General features: G+C 39.8%; 1 protein-coding gene across 2 annotated transcripts in view; it reads right to left on the bottom strand.

Annotated features, from left to right (window-relative positions):
* The window catches only part of aopep (aminopeptidase O (putative)), a 95,640-nt gene that overhangs the window by 11,226 nt on the left and 63,721 nt on the right, over positions 1–20,693 (bottom strand). For both annotated transcript variants that reach the window (XM_063490435.1, XM_063490436.1), the window contains exon 15: positions 5,486–5,602. In XM_063490435.1, coding sequence (XP_063346505.1) covers positions 5,486–5,602 — 117 coding nt within the window. The remainder of the gene's footprint in view (positions 1–5,485; positions 5,603–20,693) is intronic.

Here is a 20,693-nt window from a genome sequence, read left to right as displayed (position 1 = left end):
TCAGCACACTCAGGATGATAAACTGGTCCTTTGGGCAGTACAGTGACCAAGCGTGGGATTTCTGGAGATTGATTCTATTTCAACACCTCAGGCTTTGGGCATTTCTAAAGGAGCAGTACAGATATTCATTTTGAGATAGTGTATTCTAGAAAAGAACCAATAGACTCCACCTTTTTTTTTTTTTTTAAGCAGTCGCACTCTTAATAGGAGTTTTTGCTTTGCTTGTGCAAATGTGGCCCTGGCCTCCACCTACTTGTGCAGCTTAAGAATGGAGTCGGAGCAATGCTCCATTTACAACCACATTCAAATCCTCACATTACCTCTGCAACGGACTAAATAAAGACGAGTTAAACAGGTCTCAGATGGGGCTTTGAAGTTGCTCTTTCATCAAGATTTTTAAAATCCTTTTCCATTTATTTTCAGCTTTATTCTGGAAGGCAGTGAGAATCCCAGAGCAGAAAGCAAATTAAGAGTAATGCTCTTCTACCCCGCACTGGAACGTCCGTGTGCGTCTGCATTGGTGGGTGTGCGCGCATGAGCGTGTACAGCATGCGTAGCCTCTGGTGCCAGCCCTGCCCTTCTGGCCTGCGTAGCCCCGGCAGCTGTTCCCCGTGCTGGGTTACATTCCTGGGGAGAGCCCGGGGGCAGAGCAGCTGCCTGGTGCACCTCTCCTTACCCTCCTTTTTTTTCCTCCTCCTCCCCCCCCCCCGTTTCCTCTCACTGGGCCCCTCTCTCTGACAGCACATGCAATTACACAGTGACATTCCTTCATTTATTACTGCAAACCTCCCCTCTCCCCCCCAAATCCTCCTCACAACCGAGGAACAGCGTCTGTGTGTGTGCTCTTAACACGATGAACAAACTTTCACATCTCACACAAAAACACGCATGGAGAAAAGATGCAAATCCTCATACTGCATACCAGCATTTTGGGAAATATTCTCTTTCTCCACAAAAGATTTTCCCAAATTTTATACCAGTTCCATAAAAATGAAGCAAGGGGATGAGACAAACGTATACAAGAGAGCCTTAGAGCTGCTATTAGGAGACCTTTTAGTAAAGCTAGTGTAACTGTGTACGTGAGTGGGATCTGGTTTTCTAATGAAAAAAAACTTAATGAACTATCCATTTATCTCTTTTCTTTTTACATTTTTGCCTTTTTATCATTTTTTTATACTGGTGCTCACCATTACATTTTATTTATGTTGTTTGCCCAGTGGCATCTATTAAGTCTACAAGGAATTTCCCTCCCCTAGGTTTTTATTTTTGAAACTGGGGTGGGGGTTTTTTTGGCCATTCGAGGAGCTGTTTTTTGTTTCAAGTCTAATATGAGCCAGTGAAGTCTTTGAAGTCATTTGGATTAAAGCACAAAAATAAACTTGAGATTTACTTCTTTTTAGATGACCCTTGGCAATAACTCTTTTGCCTTGTTCTGTTGTCTCTTCTCCTCTGCTCCGCATGTTCCCAGTTCTTGATGTGGTTCGGTGAAGTCTCCAGTGACTGCAGTAAACCTAATCTGAGCATCACGCTTGCACAATAAGGCCAGTTATAGTCTCAGATATGCTCCATATGTGCATGTGCACTGTGGCGCAATTGAATTGCATGTTCATGTGCTCATGTAGCATCACACAGGTAAGGATCGATCTCATTAAGACTGATACCATTCTTCATCAGAGCACTTGAAGCATTCCTTATCAATTTCCTGTGTGGGAACACAGTAAGCTTGTGCAGATTTTCAGCCTCACCGTTGTATTATCTCCAAGTCTGTACGCAGTGTAGAAACTGTGTTTTTTAAGGTTTGCATGTGACTCAGGTGTGCAAAAGCTCTGCGCCAATAAGTCTAACAATGCACAACAAGGGAATTTATAAGCTTAGCGGCAACTGTCAAATGGTTTGGACAATCTGAGACCGGTTCTCAATTCCCATCACTGCACACAGCATCTCACATCACATGAGGCTCATATGAAAGGAAGAGGGCCAAAGTCACGCACTTGGTCTCATACATGCAAACACATGCCCCAGCTCACAGACACACTCGCACACATATTCATGGTCACTGACGCCGTAGACAAAGCATTCCGACAGCACGCACACCAGTGGTCAGCCACGTATTTCCTTTCACTATTGTGTACATGCTTACGCAAATCACACACACACGGAAACTCAAGTTTGCACGCCAGTCTTGAAAGCACCTTTAGTCCAGACCTTTTAGTCTTCTGTTGCTTTGTGCAGCATCTCATGTAAACTTCACTCCACTCCACTTTGACTGTGTGAAACTTTGTTCGACCGCCCTCTGTGTTACATATATAACATGTAATGTCATGCTACTATATAAGAGGAACAGCTGGGGGTTTACTATAGGCTGCTAAGGGCTGATAATACACGTCTATCTTCAAGTGATCAATCAGTCGTTTCACAATGCATTCAGAGTCACGGCATTACTAACGGCCTTTTTAGAAGTCATAACAGCTATTCATATCACCCAATATTCATTCACTCTGAAAAGCTCTTTCTCCATCAGGTAAACACTGAAGAGCTGCAGAGGGCTCGACTGCACTCAGTCCTGTATTTATTTTAAACAGATCAATCATCAATCCTCTGCGATGAAAGTGGCAGCAGACAATGCAAAGCTGCGTGAGAAGAGGACACAGAAAAAGTAAGGGGGGAAAAAAAGTGCTCTGGACAGAGAGAATAAATGGGCACGTTTATATGGAGAGACGTAGGTGATTAACCTCTTCTGAATGAGATTACTGACATTAGGACTGGCCCATTGCCTTCAGACAGGTGTGTGCAGGTATGCTTGTGTGAGTGAGTGTGTGTGTATGTAGGTGAGTGTTTTTCCATGCATGACTATGTGCGTAATGGCCCTGCGTATTTTTAGCAAACACTTAAAGTTTTTTTTTCCTGGAAATTGCAGATGGGAATCTACTTTCATCTGCCAGGAAGTCTGACTAAAGAGGTCTACGTGTAAAAAGCTAGACTCAAGGCCAAACACACAGTGACTTCAGACTGAGACCACGAGGTGGATTACTAGAAGTGAAAATAAGACAATGAACTACAGACGAGTTACTGAAATACACCCACTTTTACTGCGTTCCATTTGCCTCGGAAGTCGGATGTCGGAGCTGGAAGTGACGTCACTCCCGAGTTGAACGTGTTCCAAAAGGAACATCAGAAAACTAATGAAAAACAGGATTTGTTTGGTAGCAAGGTACAGCTACTTATCACTAGCAACACAGCACAATCGAGCCTAGCCCTGCATATGGCTTAGTCAGCTTTGCCAGTCACAAATATATATCAGTAGAAGTCTAGAGTTTTTACAGTTTTACTATAATGTTTACATGTACTTCCATCATCTTGGATGAATAAGTGAGGGTGGCGGGGCTGCTCCGACTTTCCGAGTTGGAAGCCTGACTTGAGGGGTAGCGCCAGTTGAGAATTCTGATTGGGTATACCTAGGATGCATCTAGGTACACCTATTCACATGTTCATCAATACAAATATCTAACTGCCCAATCACATGGCAGCAACTACAATGTATTTAGGCATGTAGGTTAAGATCACTTGCTAAAGTTTAAATTGAAAATCAGAAAGGTCAAGAAAGGAACCAAAGACTACCTTTCTTTTAAGCAATCACACTCTTAACAGAAGTTTTTGACTTTTTTTATTTGTGCAGCAGATGTTGCCGTGCCCTCCACCTACTTGCAGCTGAAGAATGTAGACTGAGCAATGCTCCATTTACAACCATATTCAAATCCTCACATTACCTCTGCAACCTACTAAATAAAGATGAGTTTAATGGGTCTCAGATGGAGCTTTTAAGTTCTCATCCAAATTTCACAAATCCTTTTCCATTTATTTCCAGCTTTATCTTGGAAATATTGGGGTGTAGGCCAACAGGTCATCTTGACTGAGTAGACATGGTCAACATAACCTGCTGAAAATCAAACCAAGCATTAGAATGGGGAAGAAAAGTGATTTAAGTGACTTTGAACACGGTATATTTCAGAAACGTTTGCGGCTGGCTAGATTAGTGAGTGAAATATATTCTACCGGGATTTTCCCACATAACCATCTCCAGGGTTGAAAAACTGAAAATATGGACAATAATGCCTTGTTGATGCCAAAGGTCCGAGGAGAATGCCCAGGAAGACAATAGTAACTCAAATAAACAATCGTTACAATCAAGGTATGCAAAAGAGCATGCCACAACACATCAAACTTTGAAGCAGATGTGCTACAGCAGCAGAAGACTAGAACTGGTGCCACTCATGTCAGCTAAGGACAGGAAACTATAGTTTGCTGGACAACAGAAGCTTAAAAAATAAAACAATGACTTGAATTCTTCTGCAACATTTGGAAAGTAAGGCCAGAATTTGGTATAAACAACATGAAAGTATGATTCCATCCTGCCTTGTATCAATAATTCAGGCTGATGCTGGTGGTGTAATGTTGTGGGTGATTTTCTTGGCACCCTTCAGTCCCCTTAGTACCAGCTGAGCATTGTTTAAATTCCACATTCTACCGGAGTACTGTTGCTGATCATGTCCATTCTTTTGTGAAGACAGTGTATCCAGCAGGATAACGCACCATTTCACAAACTTCAGCTCATCTCAAACTGGTTTCTTGAACAAGATAATCAGTTCACTGCACTCATATGATCAACACAGTCACCAGATCTCAATCGTATGGAGCACCTTTGGGATGTGGTTTCACATCATGGATTGGCAGCCAACAAATCTGCAGCAACTGTGTGATGCTATCATGTCAATATGGACAAAAATCCCTAAGGAAGGGGAAGGTTTCCAGCTTCCAACACGCTACTTGCAACATGGACCCATTAGGGAAAATCACGCCTTTATGATTTCAGATTCCAGCAAGTAAATGAGCGGAAACACACCACAATTGAGCAGCCTCTATATAACAGAACATCTGAGCTCCATTATATACATTACCGACCCAACAAAACAGCTCATATAACTAATAATAACTCGTAAAAAAAAACTAAATATGTATCAAATTTTTCTTTTCAAGAGAGGCCATGTGTTAATGATGGAAGTCAGAGTGGAGAGTTTACAGGCTCGGGCACAGCTGTGTTTTCACAGCACTCCTGTACTGAGAGGAAGCACTGGATCATCCGCACACACATACATACACACATAGCCAGAGAGTACAAACAGTGAAAAGTATGCACACATACACACACACAGGCAAACACTGTTAACAGTACCATTAAGGAACTTTGTTCAACATTAAAAAATGAAGCAAATACTTGTGGGATTTAGTCAGTAATGGCTGCTGTAAAGAAGAGAGCTCTTACAACAGAATTTACAACACATTACTAAGTGCCATGCTTTAAGATGTGCACGGAGAGGAAAGCTACTTTTTATTATCAGAGGGGATTGTAAATGTTGGGTGAATATGCTCACTTGTCTGAGCATGTGTCTGCGTTTGTATGAGTGAATAAGCGAGTGTGTGGTCTTACCTCAGCGTCCTGATTCTGCAGACTGTAGGTTCTCTGCAGAGCACGAAGTGATGCCACGCTTAACTCCGATTCCTCCAACAGAAGCTCCAGAAGCATCACTAGCTGGTCCGACGTCAGCTGAGGAGACAACAGTTTATGATATTAATAGCTCTGACTAATCTAGCCAGCCTCATAAAACATATTGAGGCATTATTAAATAATACAAGGGGGGGAAAAAACTCACATTTTCCTTACACCAGCAGCTTCAAATTACCAAACTTGCAAAAATTATCAAGACTAGCTGAATCATTTACATGTTGGATCCTGTGCACCCACACATAAGCACATTTGCATTATTTTCCGCGAGTTAGATTTTCTCCTCCGTGAAATGAAAGCTTTGATGAAAAAAAAATACATCAATAAAAGTCAGGCAATTAATGCCGCCTTTCAAACAGAGGAAATGGTGGAATAATAAAGCAGCTGAAGTGGTAATTAAATAAATATGGTAAATCAAGTGAATCTTGTACAGCTGGGAAATATTACAGAATAGGCAAAAGACAGATGAACGGAAAATATTAGGGCAAAGAAATTAAGTTGTCTTTTTTGATTTTGTTCTATTGTAGAGAAACTCAGAGGAGCACTGTTCAGGAACACACTTTTGGGCGGGGGGGCATCTTTGACAACATTTCTGCTCGTAGGCTGCGGGACTGCAGTGAAATCCCCCACTGTATCAATGTCAGAGACTAAAAGGTTTTCAGGAAAAACTAAATGCCTGACTGCTGCTTCCTAATCGTGCATATATTGCTTGTGTTATCCTGAGGTAGACCTGAAGGAAACAATCTATTTTCTTCTTGTGATTGCCATCTTCAGGGACAGTGAGTTTAGATGAGTATTCTGAGGATGGATGTGGGCAACGATATGAGAGAGTGGCTTCCTCCTCTGGAGACAGCTGTGCCCAGCCTTGCCTGCCTCTCTCTTGGATACACCCAGCACTACCGGCCACACTTCTTCTGTGGTCCCAGTCTGGGACACAATTAATGGCTGAAGGCCCCGTAGAGACTAATGTGAAAATAAGTATGAAGTGGCTGTGTGTGTGTGTGTGTGTGTGTGTGTGTGTGTGTGTGTGTGTGTGTGTGTGTGTGTGTGTGTGTGTGTGTGTGTGTGTGTGTGTGCGCGTGCGTGCGTGCGTGCGCAACTGAGAGAGGCAGGGTGCGTGTAAGTGAAGAGAAAGTGACACAGAGGAGAAAGCCACATTCTGCTCTTTCTGGATACGATTACCTCTTTCTATTGAGGTGAACGCAGCCAGCAAATGCATGATGAATAGCTACATTTGTGCAGTCTGTTGAAAGCTATTTATGGTAAACAACCTCCTTAGTGCTGCTGGGAAATACCTGATCTAAAACCAGGAAGTACTTTAGCATGTACCTGTTGAAGCTGAGGGAATAACACTCAGACTCAAGCTGGAAAACATTCAAATCAAACATTACTATCGCTGCTACACACACACAAATACTGACGATCATCCAGCTCTGTGGAAAATCTGATATCCAGTCTTTCTCTTCACCCTCTATTGACTCTCCTCGCTCCTCATCCCTCCTCCCTCCAATTTGTGAAGGCTGAGTGTTTTCTAAAGTGCCGTCTCCATCTCTAAAGAGTCTCTTTGGGGCCCACCCATGATCCTTCTCACTCTCCCACCCTTCCCTTTGAAAAGTGAGGAGCAGGCTCTTTCTTTGTCTTTCTCTCTCTAACTCTTTCTCTCCTCACATCCCTCTGCGGTGACTGTGAAAGCCTGTTGTGTGTTGTATATATTTGTGTTGCCATGGTGGTAATCAATATGTCTGCAACAGTGTCTCCAAAAGCAAATTCCTGGTCAGTGATGGTACATTACAAACCAACTTACATTGTTATTATTACCCTCACACACGCACGCGCACAGACACTGTACACATTGAAACACGATCGTCTCCCTCATCAGTTGTCATCTCCATGGTGAAGTTACCATCACACCACACCAACAGTATCTAGCATACTTCAACAAAAACACAAACAGCTACTAAAGTACTTAAGCTGCTTTATACTCCTTCTGTCTGTTCTTCAGAGGAGAATACTGCACTTTTTTAAAACCTTATTATGTGCGTAATTAGTTAGCCCATGAATACTCTGTGCTTGGGTAGGGATCTTTACTTCTACAACTAAAAACTTTAAAACGTCTAAATTACTTAAATCAGTTCCATACAAATCCACAAGTTCCCTACCTCAAGCATTTTATTTATTTATTCAAATCTTTTTTTTTAAACAGTGGATACTTAATTGGGTGGAAAAAATTTAAAGTTAGAAACAAAAGGAAACTTTTTAAATTACAAGCACTCTTTTAGATGGGGTAGTTACAGAAGAGGATTAGGTCCACTGTTTTTTGGTCATTATTTTTGGGGGGGACTTATGGGGAAAAAAAGTCATGACCAGTTTTTTTTTCCCACTGATCCGTCTGTAAAAAAAAATAAATAAATAACTGAATGACTTGAATTAAAGCCAGAAAAAAATAACAGGGAAAGTTCACTGGTTAAAAAAAGGCCATTTATTTTTCTTCTGTGGGCAGGTATTTATTTGGTCAAAAAGGTTCTGGTTGGTATGGAACATTTCATATTGGTTTGTGTAATTTAAACCAAAAACCTTCCCACACACCTACGCTGCATTCACGTTGGTGCAACATAAGAAAAAAGTGGGTTGTTTGTGGCTTATACAATTTACCCTGAAGTGTATATTTTGCTTGTATTTGAGGTATGTGTTTGTGTACTGAGTTATTTTAAAACAGGGAAACCAGATTTGCATCGTTTGTCCACATGACTGTGGTCTTTGTGAAAATGTATAAATTTTAAAGATTTGTAAAACCTGTCAATTTCATTCTGGGGTTATATTTATTACAGAGTGTTTGCGATAACCAACAATTATGCAAAAGTAAGACAACAAATTGTTGGTGGATATTTTAAATATTGCACTGGTTGAGCAGTGGAAGAAACATGAATATACAGCATTTTTAAGTAGCTTAATAAAAACCCAAAACTTTCTGTGATGTTAAAGTGTTTATACTTTAATAAATGCTGACTTTTTAAATATGAGATATGGGAACCTCTGGTTAAGAGTAGCTACTTGCTCAACTTGCTTTAACTCATTTTCTTTTAAGCCTTGCTGCATCCATCAGGAAACCTGAGAAGCCTGTATCAGGTGGAAATCTGAAGTGAGTGATATAGCACTTATTCACAATGCTGTCTCCTCCTACGCCTGTAGGACTGACTGTACAACTTACATAACATTATGTAAATGTATATAAAAGGTCTCATTAATGTTATCACAATGATGTGATGAATAATAAGAATTCGGTAAGCGTTTAATCCGCTTTTATGTTTCATGTTAAAATATGGATTATGGATTGAGAACTGCTGTACTGCTGGGCTTTTACAAAATTCTGACTTCAAATGTGTTTTAGGGCAGCCTGAGCGTGGACATGTGTGTTAGTGGATGAAAGAGAGGAAGAGAAAGACCAGTTGTGGGTAAAAGGTGAACTCTACGGATGAGTACTCCCTTATTAATGGGTAGAGAATGGCACACCAACACAAACAGCTAATAGAAGAAAGCAAACACACACACACACACACACTCTCGCGTCAAGGATAGGTCATTGGTACCTAACAATAGCACTTAATAGTACAGTGCTGAAAACCCCACTGACGGGGGAAACATATCCCTCTCTAGCGCAATGATTTGTGTGAAAAGTTCACCACACACACACACACACACACACACACACACACACACACACACACACAGAAGAATTTGACCAAATTAAAGAAGCATTACATTCCCATGCTGTCTGTTAAAATTAAGGAATGTCAGAAGGGAGACAGTTCACAGTCGCTCCCTCTCAGATGCACAAACGCACACATTCATCCACATACACGCTAAAGACTTTACACATAAATGAATCTACGCACCAACGTACAAACTCCACATTGTTACAAACCACTAACAGGGGTCATCTGAAACCAGCTGTATGCTGAATTACACCTTTCAAGAACCTCTGGGAAATATGCTGCTGAAATGTCTCCTCTCATACTGACCTCCAAACCTCCACAGAACAATGACACACGCACCCACGTGAGCGCATGTATGCGCAAATATACACTGTTTGCCTCAGTGACTGACAGCTCAATGAGACACAGGATATGATATCCACCCCAAACTATAAATGAAATAAGGTATATATTGCCTTGTGTGTAGGTGCGTGTGTGTGTGTATATATACAGTCGTGTGCATTCCTATGAGAGCGGGAAGAGTTGGAGAAAATTAGAGTTTGAGAGTAATTGAGAGTCAAAAGAAAGAAGCAGCTACATTTTGTGTGCGTGTGTGTCAGTACATACGTGTGGGTGTATAGGACTATGGGACTTGTATTAGTCATACTACTGCTGCGGTGTAACACATTTGCACAGCACAAAATCATCTGAAGCTCAACAGAAGCTTTATTGTGGGATTTCTATTCTTAATACTGATCACCATAAAGAGCAATAACGAGGGGCAGCTGACTCCACTGCATCTCCTTCTTTAAAATTGTGAAAAAATAAACAAAAATAATGATTTTTTTTTCTTTTAAGAACAGGTAAATCTTAAATCCTGTCTGTGCCTATCTAACAATCCATCACTTGTTCAGCATTTCCATGGCAACAGCACTCTTGTTCTGTACAGTACATAGGACAGCGAGCCCATGTCAATTTTCTGCAGCCTTTATGCATGCACAAATAGATTCAAAACATTAATATAACCTTTACATCTTCTGTGTTAAATCAGGTCAGGATCTCTACCTCTTTTATTCTCCTTAGCTCAAGCAGCCAATCACCATTTACAATCACATTACTGCAATAACCTCAAGTAACCCCTGGTGGGTGAATCATCCCTGCTTTCTCCCACGTTTCTGCTTTCTGATTTGAATTTTTAAAAATGCTTCTATTTCTATGTCCTTTTTTTAGCACTTTATTCATTGGTGTGTTTTTTGCTTCCACTCCATTATAAGACGCATGCAACCAATTACAACTGTAAATAAAAACTAGAAAGTGCATTTTCTGAAGAAACTGCAGTGTGAATGCTTGAATCTGAATGTATGCACTGAAATGAATTAATTGCTGAATTTTAAGTTAAAAATGTTGAATGAGCTGGAAAATAGAGAAATTTGCACCTGAAAACAAAAGTGCTGAACTGCTAAAAGCTGACAAACACACAGAAGAAGTTGGAAAATAGCTGAAAATGTTTTAATTATAAATTAGAAAAACCTAAGAAATGAGAAAAGAAAATTTAGAGTCAGAAAACATCTGAATGAATATTAAAAGTTCATATTCTTTGAATCACTGAATGACTAAAATGTGAACCCTCCACTTGGATCCACACAGTTTTAAAGGTTTACATCGCTGAGCTTTGAAAGACACTCTGTTGGAAAGAGAAGAACGATGGCGACGTTTTGAGGGTAAAATGATGGCTGTAGAGCAAACACTGTGGATACAGCAGCAGTTGAAAGAGAAGTGTTTAAGATGAATCTTGGCACAGTGAGAGACAGAGCTCGTTAAGCAGGCAGGTGTGAGCCTGGTTGCTATAGTGACTGCACCCAATGGCTCCATACACACACACAGACATGCACCTCACTTTAGCTGCTTAAAATGAACAGAAAAGTCAGCCCCAAACAAATCCTTCCCAAATGAAAAGTACAAGTCGTATTGACAAAATTCTTTCACCGTGAGCGGCAGCAATGTCTAGTCTACCAAATTCTCAGTTTTCATGTCTGTGGAGTTTATTATATGGACGTGGTGACAGTGGAAAGACACCATGCTCTTCTGATTTTCAAACGAACCTTCTGAGCCATTTTAACATTAGAGTCTATGGAAGAGTTGGAGGAAGGAGGCTGTGCACTGGTGACATTTATGAAAGAACCATAACACCTAGTACAATAGTAAACACATTGGATGAAAGAGGACAGCGATGGCTACATTTTGAGGGTAAAATCATACCTGTAGAGTAAACGCCGCGGACACAGCAGCAGTTTTAAAAAATATTTTAAGATTAATTTTTTTCCTCCTTTCACTCTAGTAGTTGAGCTGTCTCACTCTAGCAGCAACATTCCGTCCCATACACACCCATTATAAACTCTGAAACGGCTGAAAAAACATCATGAAACTTAAACTGGAACTGAAGAAAAAGTATAAAAGATATTGAAAAGATAAATACAAGTTGAATAGTTGAATGTCTTGTCTTCGTTTTAAAGTTTGAATGGTGGCTCTATGTCAACGTATGTGGAAGTAGTAGGAGTTTAAAAATGAGTAAGTTGAATGAGGATTTGAAGGGTCTCCCCATTGAAATACATGGGAAATTTTTGTTGAAAAAAGTTGAATAAAATTAAAAATATAAATGTTAAAAATGAGACAAATAGAAGCAGTCTTGTCCAAAAGAAGAGGAATCTAACGGTGTTTGAATGGTTTTTCTAAGTTGAACGGTTTTGAAGGAGTAGGAGTACAAAAAACGTACGGAATCTATAATAACTAGAAAGTGCATTTTCTGAAGAAACTGCAGTGTGAATGCTTGAATCTGAATGTATGCACTGAAATGAATTAATTGCTGAATTTAAGTTAAAAATTTTGAATGACATGAAAAATACAGAAATTGTCGCCTGAAAACAAAAGTGCTGAACTGCTAAAAGCTAAAATCCACAGAGAAGAAGTTGGAAAATAGCTGAAAGGTTTTTCAATAAAAATGAGAAAGGAAAATTCAGAGTCAAAAAACCTCTGAATGAATATTAAAAGTTCATATGCGTTGAATAACTGAATGACTAAAATGTGAACCCTCCACTTGGATCCACACAGTTTAAAAAGTTTGTATCTATGAGCTTTGAAAGACACGGTGTTGGAAAGAGAAGAACGATGGCGACATTTTGAGGGTAAAATGATGGCTGTAGAGCAAACACTGTGGACACAGCAGCAGTTGAAAGAGAAGTGTTTAAGATGAATCTTGGCAGAGTGAGAGACAGAGCTCGTTAGGCAGGCAGGTGTGAGCCTGGTTGCTATAGTGACTGCACCCAATGGCTCAGTACACACGCACACAGACATGCACCTCACTTTTGCTGCTTAAAATGAACAGAAAAGTCAGGTCGAAACAAATCGCTCCCAAATGAAAAGTACCGGTCCTATTGACAAAATTCTTTCACCGTGAGCGCCAGCAATGTCTAGTCTACCTAATTCTCAGTTTTCATGCTTGTGGAGTTTATTATATGGACGTGGTGACAGTGTAAAGACAGCCTGTACTTCTGGTTTTCAAACGAACCTTCTGAGCCATTTTAACATTAGAGTCTATGGAGGAGTTGGAGGGAGTAGGCTGTGCATTGGTGACATTTATGAAAGAACCATAACACCTACTACAATAGTAAACACATTGGATGAAAGAGGACAGCGATGGCTACGTTTTGAGGGTAAAATCATACCTGTAGACCAAACACCGTGGACACAGCAGCAGTTTTAAAAAATATTTTAAGATTAATTTTCGACCTGCTTCCACTCTAGCAGTTGAGCTGTCTCACTCTAGCGGCAACATTCCGTCCCATACACACCCATTATAAACTCTGAAACGGCTGAAAAAACATCATGAAACTTAATCTGGAACTGAAGAAAAAGTATAATAGATATTGAAAAGATAAATACAAGTTGAATAGTTGAATGTCTTGTCTTCGTTTTAAAGTTTGAATGGTGGCTCTATGTCAATGTATGTGGAAGTAGTAGGAGTTTAAAAATGAGTAAGTTGAATGAGGATTTGAAGGGTCTCCCCATTGAAATACATGGGAAATTTTTGTTGAAAAAAGTTAAATAAAATTAAAAATATAAATGTTAAAAATGAGAAAAATAGAAGCAGTCGTGTCCAAAAGAAGAGGAATCTAACGGTGTTTGAATGGTTTTTCTAAGTTGAACGGTTTTGAAGGAGTAGGACTACAAAAAACGTACGGAATCTATAATAATAATAATAAAATAGAATAAAGATTACAACAACAATACTGTGAATGCTTTTACAAGCATTCACACTAATAATAACTAGAAAGTGCATTTTCTGAAGAAACTGCAGTGTGAATGCTTGAATCTGAATGTATGCACTGAAATGAATTAATTGCTGAATTTTAAGTTAAAAATATTGAATGAGATGAAAAATACAGAAATTATAACCTGAAAACAAAAGTGCTGAACTGCTAAAAGCTGACAATTACAGAGAAGAAGTTGGAAAATTGCTGAAAAGTTTTTAAATAAAAATTAGAAAAACCTAAGAAATAAGAAAAGAAAATTTAGAGTCAAAAAACATCTGAATGAATATCAAAACTTCATATTCTTTGAATAACTGAATGACTAAAATGTGATCCCTCCACTTGAATCCATACAGTTTTAAAAGTTTGTGACTATCAGCTTTGAAAGACACGGTGCTGGAAAGAGAACATCGAGGTCTTCGTTTTGAGGGTAAAATGATGGCTGTAGAGCAAACACTGTGGACACAGCAGCAGTTTAAAGAGAAGTGTTTAAGATGAATCTTGGCACAGTGAGAGAGAGAGAGCTCGTTAAGCAGGCAGGTGTGAGCCTGGTTGCTATAGTGACTGCAGCCAATGGCTCCATACACACACACAGACATGCGCCTCACTTTTGCTGCTTAAAATGAACAGAAAATTCAGGCCGAAACAAATCGCTCCCAAATGAAAAGTACAAGTCCTATTGACAAAATTCTTTCACCGTGAGCGCCAGCAATGTCTAGTCTACCGAATTCTCGGTTTTCATGCCTGTGGAGCTTATTATATGGATGTGGTGACAGTGTAAAGACAGCCTGCACTTCTGATTTTCAAACAAACTTTCTGAGCCACTTTAACATTGGAGTCTATGGAGGAGTTGGAGGGAGGAGGCTGCGCATTGGTGACATTTATGAAAGAACCATAACACCTAGTACAATAATAAACACATTGGGTGAAAGAGGACAACGATGGCTACGTTTTGAGGGTAAAATCATACCTGTAGACCAAACGCTGCGGACACAGCAGCAGTTTTAATAAAATATTTTAAGATTAATTCCCCCCCTGCTCTCACTCTACCAGTTGAGCTGTCTCACTCTAGCGGCAACATTCCGTCCCATACACACCCATTATAAACTCTGAAATGGGTGAAAAAACATCATGAAACTTAAACTGGAACTATAGAAAAAGTATAATAGATATTGAAAAGATAAATACAAGTTGAATAGTTGAATGTCTTGGCTTCGTTTTAAAGTTTGAATGGTGGCTCTACGTCAATGTATGTGGAAGTAGTTAGAGTTCAAAGAGGAGTGTTTTGAAGGAGAATTTGAAGGGTCTCCCCATTGAAATACATGGGAAATTTTTGTTGGAAAAAGTTGAATAAAATTAAAAATATAAATGTTAAAAATGAGAAAAGTAGAAGCAGTCATGTCCAAAAGAAGAGGAATCTAACGGTGTTTGAATGGTTTTTCTAAGTTGAACGGTTTTGAAGGAGTTAGATGCCAAAAAACGTACGGAATATGAAATAATAATAATAAAGATTAGAAGAACAATACTGTGAATGCTTTTACAAGCATTCACACTAATAAAATAGAATAAAGATTACAACAACAATACTGTGAATGCTTTTACAAGCATTCACACTAATAAAAAGGGGAATGACGACAGCAACGGTTACAGGAAACAAAGGCAAACAACAGAAAGGAGACAACAGACAAAACAGACGTCCTACATCCTGAATTACTTTATACTAAAATTAAAGCCTGCAAACTGGAAAAAATGTGGTAGATCAAATCATCTCAAGCTATGTACAAAAATAAAAAATCAGTTATAGCCAGGCAGTACTGAAAAGCTGTTCCTTTTTTGTTTCCGTTTTGTTGTAATTCCTCTCTGAAGTTATCTTTCAAGACTAAACTAACTGTATTGTTGAAAGGGTACGGATTATAACTAACACTTTTTACAGATTGTGCTGTTTCTTGTCAAATCTTGTGTAGCAAGAGTATCAGTTTAGGACTACTGATATTCTTTTTCTAACTGTAAATTTACTATAATGCTCTGCGTGTCTGTCCAACTCTTCCTGGTTGGACAGATATATTGTTCATAACACATATTGCACAATAAACCTGTCCAACCAGGTATCCGACCTCCTCTGATGCCCTTCTGTTTCTTTTGTCCCTATATGGCTCACTCCCACTACAGTGGAAACCTCCTCACATCTAGGGGAAAAAATGGTGATTGCACTGAATTTTTTTCGCATTTGGAACCGCTTTTAATTGCAAGGAAATTGCACAGGTTGCCTGGTAGGAGGCAACCAATCTCCAAACGATTGTGGTCTGACTGACTGTAATTACTTTCAGACAGATTGGCGAAGTTTTCAAATAACTGCCGTCTAAGACAGATTGCCAGCACGTCGCAATCAATCTGAGTCTGTTTGTGCTGCAGAGACTCTTTGTAATAGGGGACTCAAATGGTTGCCAGTTGGTTGCGTTCTGATTATTTCTGTTTCAAATTTATGAAGTTTGGGCTGAATTTAAGCTGCTCCTTTGAATTTCTGTGTATGTAAACAGCAAGGAATTTACAATAGTTGGCAAAAGATTGAATTTTTACATCTATTGCCTTCAATTTATCAAAGTTAATTACAATATTAAAATAAATTGTACGTTAGACACATGTACGTACATTCGAATTAATATATATCATTAACATTTTATCGCCATCTTGATGTACCCAAGTTGCTTTGAAAATGGCAACTGACTGCGAGTAATTGCAGACCCGATCACTGTCTTCGAAGCAACCATTTGCAAGTTTACTGCACACGGTTGCAACCAATGTTTTTCCTAGCGAGACTGTAGAAGTAAGGGATTATGGAGGGAATTTTCCCCATTCTTAAGTTAAAGAAGGACAGCAATGGATTTCCAGCAGACTGCAAGATACTTCTGATTTTCACTAATGTTTCTCAGTTAATAGCAACATTATCACAAACTGCGTGTAATTGCCAACCCATTAAGCAGAGATTTATAGCAGACTGATTCTGTCTCATTGCCGTTGACCACAAATTCTTGCAGACTTGCTCCACCGCTCTGGGGGGCGTTCCATATCCTCAACATAAAGAAAGTTATGTGATGTGAAGATCATAAAGTCTCTTAAATCAAATTTCTGACTTGTGATTTTGTCCCATATTAAATAAAGTTTGATCTGAACTAACACAAATGCTTTATTTTCCTCCATTACTTCCCCTCAGTTCCGTCTCTCCCTACCTACCTCAGTACCACAGGGGAGAATGTGCTGCTTGTTCACTCACATTGCATTATTGGGGTTGGAGACATTGACTAACTGTGACATTATAAAACCAAACTGTGATTTCTGAGAGGCCATTGAATCATGTGTGTGCATGCACGTGCGTGTGTGTGATGCCATTCAGCCGCTCGGCTGCCTTTTATGTCTGTCTGACCGCAGGCTCGTAAAAACACATTCTGGCACCAGCAGCTAAAGGCCTCAACCCACGCCTCAGGTACTAAGGTTTCACTCTTTCTTTTACTCAGATCACCTCCCTTTCTTTCTCCCTCTGCCTCTGTCTCCATGACTGTCTGCTCCCCGTCTCCATACCAACTGCCTTTCACTCTTTCTTTCAGAGCTCCAAACTATGTGTCTGGCTCCTTCAATTAAAGCTCCTCCTTGCTTCTTTTATCTCTTTTTGCCTATTTTTTTAACAGTTGATTTAAAGGCCCAAATGTACATCTGCTCAAACCATAGTGGCAGGACTGAGTATGATAGAGGAACAGTACACCAAGCAGCTGTTAAAGTTCTCTCAACAGACATGACAGCATAAACAGCATCACACACACTTACACTATTAATTAGCTCGTAACTTCTCTATACAGCTGCACGAAATTAAAATGTGCAGGAGAAAAAAAACACAAAAAAACAGGGCAGATGGCCGAGAATAAAATAGTAATCAAAAGGCAAGAAAATAATATAAAACCAAATAATTTGAAAGAAACTTTCTGTGTCTTGGGTACTTTTTGGAAAGTTTTCAACCGCTTCTCTGAAATCTCTGAACCGCTGCTTTACTTTTACTGTTTAATCCGTTTTTGCTTCTCAATGTGTACTCCTACCACAGTGAAAACTGACTCTTACTACCTTCCCCAGAAAGAAACGTTTTATTTAATTGTAACATCACATGATCACTTATTAGCAAAAGGTCCCTGTTACACAATAGTGGTAAGTCTCTGCTGGTGTGGAAGAAGTGTGGGAGACTTTAGCTGAAGGTGCAGCAATATTGAGATGACCCTATAAATATGATAAGTGGCTCGAGAAGAATAAATTCATTCACTGTGAGGATATAATACTGCAATCTTGTGGGTTCACAAGGTCCAAAAAGACATTACAAAAGGGTCTGATGACATAGGTTTTGTAAACCAATTTTGGGTAATGGATTGGAGTCCACACACACACACACACACACACACACGCACAGGAGATACTAAAAGGTTATCTATGAGTCACATGCTGCCCTTTCAACTTGTCCAATGGAGCCATCCTCTATTCTATCATCTCCTCAAATGATGTCACACCTGCTGTTGCTACAGCATGGTGATGATCTCACAGATAGTGCCGGTCACAGACTGATGACCTCGGTGATGACCTACAACTGTGCCTGTCTATCTGTAATTTAATCATTAATATCCCTCATTCTTTGTCTTTCCAAATTGGAAACCAGCCTAATCAACAAACCGGAATAGCTACAGATGCTGGAATGAGGCAGTATATATGCATGCGTTTGTGTGAGTTACTGCGGGTCGGACTGTTGCAATCGTTCAGGGGGTCAAAACATATAGAGGGCTTTTGAGGGACAGATATAGGGGAAGAAGCTTTATCCTCACAGTACAATAGCTGCTGAAATCAATTATTTTGTTCATTTATCTCCCTACACAAATATGGGCTGACAGCACGCAAAGGGTCAGGGATATTCACCGTCCTGAGAACGAGAATGAAAAGCTCATTTAGAAAACAAACAAGCCTATGTGCCGAAATTAGGTTCTCTCAGTCAAATGTGCTGGAATCAGTTTTGAGAGCGTATACAAAGAGCAGCTTTATTATACACTCTGCACATTAGCCTGTGTTCTCGACCCTAAATCCCCAACGTTTAACCCAGCTTATGTACATACATGATTATGTAAATGCATCACTTTTCAAGTATGTTTAATCAGCAGCTTGCTGTTAGGGTGGGTAGCTGCTTGTTTTTCCCCCCTTCGTCTTCTTTCTTGGCCTCAAGTTCACAATCTCAGGCCAATCAAAAAGCAGCATGAGGTCACAACGGGGTTGCGACTGACGGGTTAAGCTTAAAAACCACCCACAGTGGACCTGTAAGTAGGGAGGGACTCGGTGGGGAATCAGCAGCACATACACCAACAACATAAAAAAGAAAACACCTGCACAAAATGAGTGTGCAAGTATACACAAGCATGCATTGAGGTGTGTACTTTGCTGCTCTTTAGATGGTTTTCCATCTCTGCCTCAGCACTTTGTTCTTTCTTTGTGCGCTGCAGAAGGTGGGGCGTTTGTTATGTAAAATTCTATGTTCCTGCAATTTGGCACTGATGATGAAGGCAATTAACATGTTTTCTCTCCTACTCATCACCACCCTGAGTCATACTTATTCACACATGCACACACCTCCAAAACAGGGAGAAGTTTAATTAATCTCTGGCACTTTGTGCTTTGACGCAAGCTGCAAATCTAACTGTCTCCAGTGGATGCCTCCCTCTTACTGTTCCTCCTCCTCCCACAATCCTCTGTTTAAGTTCTGATGGACAGAGAAACAACTCCTCAAACAATTCAGACCTGGCTTCTTTCTTATCTGCACAACCTTTTTTTTTTCTTTTTTCTCTTCAATTTTGCAAAGCTCAATTCCCCTGTGGGACAGTCCTTACTACTTAGTGTGCTACTGCTAATCTGGGAAGGCAGAGAAAGGCAAAAGCCTACTCCCCAGTGTGCCACGAGAATTACATTTCTCAGAAGGTTATAACAAGCAACCTTAGATCCAACGCACCTACAAGCAGGTGCCCCAAACAACTAGTCACAGTTACAACAGGAGACCGAACCCAGGTCTCGGTGGTGGCTGCTGAGTGTTTTGCCCCTGCACCACCCGTATGCCTTTGAAAGAGAGAGGCCTTTCAAACAGAGCAAGAACAAAAGGACTGCTGTTTGTGTGTTTGGGGGGGTGGGGGGGAGAGAATTCTGTAGCAATTGTACAACAGTGACACAACCAAACAGCTGGACGTCAGCTTAGACAAAGAGAGAGGTGAGGAGAAAGGGATTGTGGAGAACAGAGGCATATAGGCTTTTTTGTGCAGCTACACAAGGACAAAGTGATGGGAGACAAACACTTATGAAAGCAGACAGAGCATAAGCCTGATGATAGTCTATATTTTTATCACCAAATCCAATGACAATATCAACATAACTTTGAGTTGATCCTTTCAACTAATGTTTTATGCATATCCAAAGCCAGATAATTCTTTCAAATCAGTGCAACAGATTTCTCCAACTTAAAACAGAGCTCTACAAACTATTTTATCCCTGTCTAAATAATTCGAGTGGATCTACAAGTTAAAATACATGCCTGTCAGACCAGAAGTCACAGTAAATTCTTCAGAGACAGACACACACACACACATACACAGCAGATTTTTCCTTTAATATGTAAATTCCAATAACAAGGTTGTTAAATTATACACAATTTGAATATAAACATTTACTCATGCTGGCAGTTCACAAAAAAGCCTTAAACTTACCAAATAAGAGCCGATGTCAACTTTATCTGATACCAGCACTTATTAAGTAAGTGTCTTGCAACTTTTTTGATTTAATCATCAACATGCTAGATTTTAGCTGAAGCATTTGATTCGTCCCAGATGCTCGACACAAATACAATTCGAATACCTCACAAATTTCAAACTGCACTCTCTTTTAAGGCATTAAGTATAAATGCATGAAATGTGACAAAGGCTGGAAATAGCCTCAGTTTAATTTCCTTATCTCATTTGTTTTAGCCCTATCCTTGGAGGGTGAGAGCAGCCTATGGGCTGTGGTTAAATATTACCACCGGGGTAATATTTATAATAAAATAAAATAAAATTCCAGTTTCATAGAATGGATTTG

Source organism: Pelmatolapia mariae, linkage group LG12, assembly GCF_036321145.2.
Source record: "Pelmatolapia mariae isolate MD_Pm_ZW linkage group LG12, Pm_UMD_F_2, whole genome shotgun sequence".
Classification (NCBI taxonomy): domain Eukaryota; kingdom Metazoa; phylum Chordata; class Actinopteri; order Cichliformes; family Cichlidae; genus Pelmatolapia; species Pelmatolapia mariae.
This window is presented reverse-complemented; position numbering and strand designations above follow the sequence as displayed.